Source organism: Micromesistius poutassou (genome assembly GCF_964030765.1).
Source record: "Micromesistius poutassou genome assembly, chromosome: 9".
Taxonomy (NCBI): Eukaryota; Metazoa; Chordata; class Actinopteri; order Gadiformes; family Gadidae; genus Micromesistius; species Micromesistius poutassou.
The window spans coordinates 17,175,481-17,185,480 of record NC_140279.1 but is presented as its reverse complement, the minus strand read 5'-3'; the positions used below and the strand labels follow the sequence as shown (position 1 = coordinate 17,185,480).

Sequence of the window (10,000 nt, the reverse complement as noted above, 5' to 3'; positions counted from 1 at the left end):
ATAACCACCGCCGCACAGCGTGGGGTAACACTATAAATGTCCTCGAAGCTCAGCCCTCTCTTGGACACAGACGTCGGAATCCACGGCCAGATGGGGCTCCACACATCCACACACACCACGGCGCTATATATATATATATATATATATATATATATATATATATATATATATATACACATATGTGTCTGTGTGTGTGAGATACGCAAACCGACTGTCACCATCACTGAGTCTCACAACATACACAGAGTCACTGGTGACTGTGATAAAGATTCCCGGTTCGACTGATTGATTTGCAATTCGCCAATAATTGACCTCGGTGCGATGAAAATGTATATCGCTTTCATGCAAAATGGAAAGACCCTCTGGCCCCTTACACAACACAGGCCAGTACAGGTCACCGTCGTCAGTGGAAAGGGATGGACAGAGAGGTCGATGTATTCAGTCGATTGCAGTCTTCAGTCTTACCGCTCCTTAGTTCTACACAACCAGACCCTCTCAAAGCTGTGTCTGCCAAGATTCTTCAGTTGTTTCTTTGCTCTGATGAATCTCCTCTCCCTCCAGGTATCTGTTCTGGGGGATTCTTCCTCCATCTCCACGGCTCACCTTTCACCTCTGACCCTGACCGCCTTGCTCTTCATCTCTCTACTCCTATCGCTACGGGAACCGCTCTGAGTGGGAAGAGGGGCATTTGATGAAGACTGGCAGAAAGAAAAAAGACAGGAGAAGAAGAGGAGACAGTGACAACGCCTCAAATATTAGTGTGCGTCTGTGTGTGTGTGTGTGTGTGTGTGCGTGTGTGTGTCGGTGTGGTTGTGTGTGGGGGAGGGAACGGATATTAACAAGACACCCATGATGAAGGCACGCAGGAAGATGTTCCGTTCAGCAGAGAGGAGAACATGGACAGTCACAGAAGCGGACTTTCATTTTGTGTTGCAGGGGTGTTCTGGATGTTTCTGTTAGCCCATAGGGAACCCTGCTCTAAATCACCAGATTTATTTACCTTTTTATACAAAGACGGCCCAGTCTGTTAGGAGAAGCTGACCAGTCTGAGGAGAAGCTGTTCATTCTGAGGACAGGCTGGCCATGATTCCTGCTGTGGACGGTTATTTTCTTCATTACCTATTTCCTAGCCTACTTACCCTCTTGTATATATATATACACACACGTTTATTTAACATTGTTTTAATAGTTTGCACAGCACTACTGACTTTTTGAAGACAAATGTAAATACACATATTTATATGTACAACTCTATATTCAAGCAATGGTTTGTTGTGGTGATTCTCAGTCACACACTTGGAACTGTCTAGTCGAAATGTTCCATCTTCATGCCACCGTTTAGCATCATTCTATGAATGTAACTAACCTTGAAATACTGGTTTTCAGTTTCTGAACAAATAAACAAAAAACATTATGAAATAACAATTTTACTGTTCGGTCATTCAAAATAAGTGGGAATGCAGAGTTAAAACGGGTCAATTTTTCACAATGTTTTCAGAATGTCGGTTGGTCTACGAAAGTTGTTTGTATCACAAATTCATTGTATTTGTATTTCTAGTCCATAGTATAATGTGATAGTTCACTGAAATCATGTATTTTCACAACAATGGTTCTGCATGAGATCAAATAAATGTGGTGTAAATGATCTGGAACTCTTTCTAAATTCTAATAGGTCGTAACTGGACTGATTTGGGGGTTGCTTCTTAGGTGGAACATGGTTCAGTAGTCTTTGTTATCTGTCTAAAAAAACGGGTAACAAAGCTCTAATTTCTTCATTGGTCTGGTGCCAAAGAAATCCATGGGAGTGTAAGTCATATCACTCATCACTCATATTACAATTTAGTTCTAATCTCACTCTCTATCATCTCTCTCATCTCGCTCTCTATATCAATTTCTACCTTTTGCGTGAAAAAGCAGACGTATAAGTATTTTTACATTTCTATCTAATTCGACATCTCAAATTCGAATTGGTCTACTTTTGGGACCTGCAGACAGGTGGCGTCGTTTTGCAGTTAACGCGCATCGGCGAAACTCCCCGCACGGGATACGGAGATGGGAGAGAGATAACTGAGAAGCAGAAAGAAAGCGAGAGAGCTTTTTTTTTTTTTTTTTTAACCTGAGCAGTGCGCCGACCACAGTGTTCTTATTCCTCGGTCTGATGGTGTGGTCGCCGGTGTAGACCTATTCGCTCCGCCATCCAGTCACACCTCTTCGATTGGAAATATCTTACAATTAGGCCTAACTGCTTTTAATTTCCATTCCTTTTGCAGTGAATATTTATTTGGAATATAGAGCATTGTTTCGGGTCCATGATAATGAGGACTAACCGGTGGATTGCAGAACTCGAGTGGGACCATCACAGCTTGGACTGAGCTACACCTGCTCTCCTCACAACAAGACATCTCCCGGTGTCTGGAGAGGAACGGTACCGCCAGAGGCGCGGGTGTTCCGGGCCATCCTGGACGGACGTGGCCGCGCTCTCCTCTCCCCTCCCGCTGCAGGCTGCACACCGCCGCGTCCGTTTACTCCTGCTCTCTCTCTCTCTCTCTGCACCCTCACCTTTCTCCTGGATCTTTCTTTTTTTCAGGATTGGAAAGGTTGCGCTGCTCCTTGAGGGCTTTTCCCCCCCATTGAAGTGAAAGGGATCGCCTACTCGCATTGCATCTTACCTCAAGAGTAGGCTTCACAACAGTGGCAATTTTTTAAACAATATCAAATAGAAGACTCATACGCAACCCACTATAAGGATAAGGCAATTCCTCACTGTTTATTTGGGGCCAGAATGTTTCTCCGGTGGACTTTGGTTGTCTGGGTGTGTCTGGGTCCCGGTATCCCGGGGAGCGGCGCCACCAACAGCACGAGCCTGAACGGCAAAGCCCGGAGCTGCTCCGACCTCCGCCAGTTCTACACCGGGAAGGGGTTCACCCTGAATGGGGTACCTCGGGAGGAAATGTCCGGTAAGTGTACAGAAAAGGCAACCTTACCCCTTTTTTTTGTCCCATTTTAGGATGGTTTATTTGAAGAACACAAGTAAAAAAAAAAAAAAATCGCTTCGAGTTCCTACAGCCGTATCAACCGTGAGCGTCTCCGCTGGGTCCCACGCAGGTGTGCGTCTAAACGAGCTCCATTGTACAAACGGTGTTTTGTGTCCGAGTCTATTGTTCTAGCCTGGCAGGCTACAGACTCGCCCGTCAGCCGGTTTCATTGTTTGTTCTCCTCCGACACTTTTTTGAGGCGAGGCTGGAGATAACGCAGTCTGTTCTGCAGAGCGCTTCATTGTCTGCGGGCACGTGTCCAAGTGGTCGACCACGTGTCCTCTTAATAGCCTTATTAGCGCTCCTAGGGTAATCCTGGTCATTTTTCATACTGTTATTGTTTGGTGTGGTACCAAACAATTCTAGGTTTGAGACATTCAGATCTCACTGTCCACTCGTTGGTGTCTGGGTTATAATGTTGCAACAATGGCCCTTTAACGCTGTATCTAGTACGCTGTCAATTTGTGTGTGTGCGTGTGTGTGCGTGTGTGTGTGTGTGTGTGTGTGTGTGTGCGTGCGTGCGTGCGTGCATACGTGCGTGCTTGCGTGTGTGCGTGCGTGCGTGCGTGTGTGCGTGCTTGCGTGTGTGTGCGTGCGTGCGTGCGTGCGTGTGTGTGTGTGTGTGTGGGGGGTGATAGAGTGTGTGTTTGAGTGAGCGTGCGTGTGTTTGCTCATCGTGTGTGGATGCTCATCTCGATATCAGCCCGTTTATCTGACATTTACACACATGCAATAGAGCGATAAAGGAGGAGGACGCTTCCATGTACAAACAAATTATGGCCCCCCACAGGGCCAAACATAATTGTCTTGATAGCCTTATAAATAGTTAATAGTTATAACCCTCATAAAAAATATTATTGATGTTACGGTGGATTTATCTGTATTTTGATACTCAGTAAGCATTATTCAGGCTTTCTAGCAGCAGTATGTGGTGATAGTCGGGTTCAGAAGGCTTTTAGTAGAGCAGACATCACGAATGATGTCTGCTTCCTCCTGTCGCTCTCTCTCTCTCTCTGGAGAAGGCGATGTAATCAGCTCTCGATCTAAGACACTGATTGGGTGTATCTTACGCTGGACGGGAGATGTGGAGATTCCGTCGTCTCTCCTTCGTTCCTCCTCTCCTTTTTTTCTCTTTTGTTCTCTCACTCTTACTTTTATTCTTTCTTTCATTCATTCTTTCTTTCTATTGTTGCTCATGTCGTTTCATTAACTTCTCTCTCTCTCTCTCTCTCTTCGTCTGGTTTTCCAGGCAGAAAGCGTCAGTCCTTCATGAAGAGGACGAAAGAGATAGAATAAATGTTCAGGTGTGTGTGTGTGTGTGTGTGTGTGTGTGTGTGTGGGTGTGGTTGTGTGGGTGGCGTGAAGGTCATTTTGTGTTATCCCAGTGACAGCGCTCTTGCAAGGGCAGATGAGTAAATAATTGCCGTCTCGTGGGTCCATGAGAGAGAGAAGAGAGACGAAGGCAGACAGGTAGGGAGACAGGTAGGGAGACAGGTAGGCGGCAGGTAGGGAGACAGGTAGGGAGACAGGTAGGGGGCACGAGAAAGAGACAGAACTAGTCCGAGCAGAGAAGGTAAGGGAGCGGGGGCCAGAGAGAGAGAGACGGAGAAAGAGACTAGGCTCCTAACCCTAACCCTGGCCTCTCAGCTGAACTGTTATTGTTTAATGATATCGCCCCCCTCTATTCCCAATACATACCACAAGCCAATCCGTATTCAAACAGGTCAATCACTAGCCCCTTAACCCCAGGTACCTGACCCCCTCACTACCTAACCCCAGGTACCTGACCCCCTCACTACCTAACCCCAGGTACCTGACCCCCTCACTACTAACCCCAGGTACCTGACCCCCTCACTACCTAACCCCAGGTACCTGACCCCCTCACTACTAACCCCAGGTACCTGAACCCCCTCACTACCTAACCCCAGGTACCTGACCCCCTCACTACCTAACCCCAGGTACCTGAACCCCCTCACTACCTAACCCCAGGTACCTGAACCCCCTCACTACCTAACCCCAGGTACCCAAACCCCCCATCCTGGTCAAAGGCTGCAGTTGCCCTGGTCTTTGTTTGTTCTTTCTCTGTTTTTGTCGACACCCGTTACTGCGAGCTGTGAAGTACAGTATGTGTATGAGTTTGTCTACTTGAGTTATTTTGTGTAGTTTTAGTTATATTATGATGCCGCAAACCACTTTACAAATAATAAAGTATCTCTCTGTAGTGGGAGAGAGACAGAGACAGAGAGAGACAGAGAGACAGACAGAGAGAGAGAGAGACACAGAGAGACAGACAGAGAGAGAGAGAGAGACAGAGAGAGAGAGAGAGAGAGACAGAGACAGAGAGAGCGAGACAGAGTGACAGAGAGAGAGAGAGAGAGAGAGAGAGAGAGAGAGAGAGAGAGAGAGACAGACTTAGAGAGAGAGAGATACAGAGAGAGAGAGAGAGAGCGAGAGAGAGAGAGAGAGAGAGAGAGAGAGAGAGAGAGAGAGAGACAGCTAGATATATAGAGACATAGAGACAGAGACAGAATGATGGAGATCAACCCAGACACAGACCGACCATAACGGCCCAGAATGAGTCACCCTCCCCCCACAGCCACCGGTCACTGCTGGCCTGGAGATGGACCCCCCCCCCCCCACACACACACACCCACTCATCACCCCCCCGCCCCCCCCCCTTTCTTTCAGACTCTCTGCCCTACTTAGGAACCGGTGGTCTGTCACAGTCCAGACACACTTAAGATGTACCAGCCTTTTTGGTTCATCTCCTATAGGGAAATTGCTAAAAAAAAATTATAAAAAAAAAAATCATATTAATTTATATGTAATGTATATGTAAACACAAACCTTTCATATCTCTATTCTCCTTTATCGTTACACACAGTTTTTTTTTGTCCGGTACACCAGAGAGGACTTCCCTTTTGTGTGTCTGAAGAGGAGCCGCCCTCCGCACGGAGCCGGAGGCCTGTGAATGGACGTGTTTCTGTAGGTTGCTCCGGGGTGTCGGACTTCCCTGGGCTCTATAGCGCCGTGTAACGGGAGCAGTGGAGGCTCTGACTTCCCCGCGGCAGCGAGAGGCTATTCTTCTGCTCCGCTCCACAGCCCATTGTCCCGCGGGGCCGAGAGGGCTGAGAGGGCCGTCCTGTCGTCGTCCGCACGTCTGTCTCTGTGCCTGCAAGGGTCCCAATAACTGGAGCAGCCACATCCTGGTCCGATGGCCATATATAGTGTGTCTGTGTGTGTGTGTGTGTGTGTGTGTGTGCGTGTGTGTGTGTGTGTGTGACAGAGAGAGTTAGGGGATGTGTACCTGTGGATGAGAATGTGTGTGTTTGTGTGTGTGTGCGTTTGTGTGCGTGTGTGTGTGTGTGTGTGTGTGTGTGTGTGTGTCAGGGTGTTTTGTTTGTGTGTGTGTGTGTGTGTGTTTGTCAGGGTGTGTTGAAGAGTCACTGAAAGCCAACACCTTATCTTAAGGGGAACCTTTATGTATCGTTCACACATGTATTGTATGTGCAGAGCGGCACACACCCATGTGCTCATATGACACACACACACACACACACACACACACACATACACACACACACACACACACACACACACACACACACACACACACACACACACACACACACACACACACACATATACACTATAATACATGGTTTAAGAAAGGAATGCCTTTCTCTGAAACCAGTTTCCACATCGCGTATCCTGGCCGTTTAGTTTCATTAATTTAATTTCCCATTGGATTTTTGTTGTTGTTTTTCTTTGCCCTTTCCAATCTGTCTGTTCCTTGTTGTCTCAGAAGGCTGGCGTGTTGATTCCCTATGAGGCCATCCTGATAGATTGATGGATCAGTCTGGCATTTTCAGAATAAGGCCACTGCGTGATGTTTCTTCAAAGAAACTCCTGCCAATCAGAGTTTCATTTTTGTCTGGGGAACAGAATGTAAACCCACAAGATTAGGACGGTCTCACAAGACGAACGAAGATAAACTTGACTGGACTTCTGTTGGGCGTCGGAGTCCCCACCTTGACGTGGTTCTGTCTTGTCTCCTCTGGAGGTGAGCAGGAACGCTGTGGGGCGAGAGGCTTTGTCCAGAGCGCCACGCGAGCTGTCTCACCCCGAGTACCAAGCGTAGATTTCATCAGATTGGGGGTGTAACGATGCACAAAAGTCACGATTCGGTACGTACCTCGGGTTTTAAGTCACGGTTCAGTATGTTTTTATTAAACATTAAGTATTAAACATTTTTGGATTTGATTTTGGATTTGATTTATTAAATTGTATCAAACAAATGCCTTACACAAATGAAAAGACATCAAATACAATTGAGGACAAAAACACAATAAAGTCCAGGACTTGTTTCCATTGTGGTCCTCAACACAAAACATCAGGACCAGACAAGACACTCACAGAGTGTGTGATCATCAATAAAAACTTTTTCCAAAAAAGAAAACGTTTTTGTTTTTTTCCTTCGGTGCGTACCGAAATGAAACGTGCATCGAACCGTTCGACCCGTACCGAAAGACGTCGGTACGAATACGCGTTATCGTTACACCCCCTACATCAGATAGATTACCTATAGAGCAGGGTGCTCTGGGGATCAGGTTCCTGGTGTATGAAGCACAGACCTCTGGATGGAGGGAGGTCTGTGAGAACGTCCCTCGTTCACTTACAGGTCGGACCAGTGCTCTGAAAGCTGCGCTGTGAGGAGGTGATGTGGACGGGAGGCAGATTGAATTTCCTGGTTGTGATACGTTCGGCGTCCGAGGCGTTTCTGATTCTGCTCTCGTTCGTGTCCCAGTGCCAAGGCTCTTCACACACTCCTCAACTGTAATGTGATGTGTGCGTGTGTGTGTGTGTGTGTGTGTGTGTGTGTGTGTGTGTGTATGTGTGTGTATGAGAAATGGAAAACAATACTGGCCATCATCTGTCCCATATCAGATACTCACTGGAAAAAAAAACAGAACTCAGAACACCCGTTGGTCACTGGTGCGCACACACACACACACACACACACACACACACACACACACTTACACGCAAGCACAAGCTCATGCACACACACACACACACACACACACACACACACACACACACTTACACGCAAGGACAAGCTCATGCACACACACACACACACACACACACACACACACACACACACACACACACACACACACACACATATTGTATCTGACTCTCCTTCACTCCATTGTTCTCTTACCTCCTCTCCAGTTCCCCTCAGCCTTCACTCTTCAGAGGAGCTCACAGCTGTGTGTATGTGTGTGTGTGTGTGTGTGTGTGTGTGTGTGTGTGTGTGTGTGTGTGTGTGTGTGTGTGTGTGTGATGTACGGTGGTGATGTCTGGGGGTTTGGTGGGGGGGGGGCAGGAAACCTGTTAAAAGCAGAGCTGTGAATGTTTGATGATGTCTGATGTGATGCGAGATAAAGAGAACGAGAGAGATAGAGAGAGAGAGAGAGAGAGAGAGAGAGAGAGAGAGAGAGAGAGAATGAAAGAGAGCGGAGACAAGCGGAGAAGCTTGAAGGGGAGAGTTGTCTCTTGCTTGCCCTTCTCTTTCCTATCTTCCTCACTTCATCTAGGCCCTGTCCCAATTCTCCCCCTTCCCCTAGATTTGAGCCCTAACCCTAGATTTTGCGCGTTCCTGTGAAGGGGTAGGGTGTCCCAATACTTAGGGGAGCAAGGGGGAGTGCTGTTTTTCCCTTAAAATCAACCCTTGAACGCTAGCCAGCTCGGTAGCTGACTTGCAGCTAAGGGCACTCAAAGCAAGTGTTCTTGTTAAGGGGAGAGAAATGGGACTGGGCCGCGCTCAATACATTGACCCGCTTTTGGTTAGAGACCCTCCTTCTCTGGTACACTAATGAATCTTTAGCTCAGCAACACGATGTACAGTGCGACCACACTTTGGTTGATTCAGTAAATGAAAACACCAATGAAGGTGTATAAAGCACACCGCGCTGAACTGAAGGCGACCCCCCTCGACAGAGGCTGGAACAAATGTTAATGGGGCTCAAATCATAATCAATAATGTACACATGAAACATCAATAAGTACAAGCGTAAGATAAATGGCAGAAAAGCAATGATTCTTGGCAATAAAAATCAAATGTGAGCACACTGAATCAATAGTGCCCAAATGAAAAACTAGCTCCCTCTTTCTTTCTCTCTCCTGCTCTCTCTCTGTCTCTGTCTCTGTCTCTGTCTCTCTCTCTCTCTCTCTCTCTATTAATCCGACAGAGGTGTATACTGTGTCTGCGTGTTGTCATTTTATTGCCATTCATTAGGCTGACAACTTATCATGTTACCTAAATGCCATCCGCACGGCTCATGATGATACATTCACCACGGTGTGGGACAATGCAGCTCCTTGTGCCTTGTTTAAATTCAGTGAGAGAGAGAGAGAGAGAGAGAGAGAGTGGTAAGAGTCGAAGATATCGCAACGCCTCAAGGGTGTGTGTCATTCCAACAACTCTGTGCGCTGCAACACACCAATGCATCCAACGCCCTTAATATCATCCCAGGCCGTGACAACACAGCTACTGTCCACTCCAGTGGTTTTCACGCCCTCTCACCCCCCCCCCCCCCCCCGGGAAGAAGAGAGGGATGGCCCTCTCCCGCTCCCCATCCTCACTGACCGTGAACACAGTCTACAGTGTGTGTGTGTGTGTGTGTGTGTGTGTGTGTGTGTGTGTGTGTGTGTGTGTGTGTGTGTGTGTGTGTGTGTGTGTGTGTGTGTGTGTGTGTGTGTGTGTGTGTGTGTGTGTGTGTGTGTGTGTGTGTGTGTGTGTGTGTGTGTGTGTGTGTGTGTGTGTGGTCTCCAGGGACACACATGCGGGGCGGGATTAGCTCAGGAGGTAGAGCGGGTTGGCTGGTAACCGCAAGGTTGCTGGTTCGATCCCCGGCTCCTCCTAAGCTGAGTGTGGAGGTGTCCCTGAGCGAGACGCC

The 10,000-nt window shown here is 47.5% G+C and overlaps 2 protein-coding genes across 2 annotated transcripts in view; both read left to right on the top strand.

Moving 5' to 3' along the window:
• Positions 1-1,644, top strand: part of LOC311353124 (uncharacterized protein) — a gene marked incomplete at its 5' end in the record, with an annotated part of 15,250 nt that extends 13,606 nt beyond the window's left edge. Inside the window, one exon of the mRNA XM_084472949.1 lies at positions 562-1,644. Within this exon, the coding sequence (XP_084329075.1) occupies positions 562-672 (111 nt within the window). The 3' untranslated portion in view covers positions 673-1,644. The remainder of the gene's footprint in view (positions 1-561) is intronic.
• Positions 1,645-2,782: 1,138 nt separating this feature from the next.
• Positions 2,783-10,000, top strand: part of gpc1a (glypican 1a) — a gene marked incomplete at both ends in the record, with an annotated part of 27,098 nt that continues 19,880 nt past the window's right edge. The window contains 1 exon segment of the mRNA XM_084472948.1: positions 2,783-2,957. Coding sequence (XP_084329074.1) covers positions 2,783-2,957 — 175 coding nt within the window.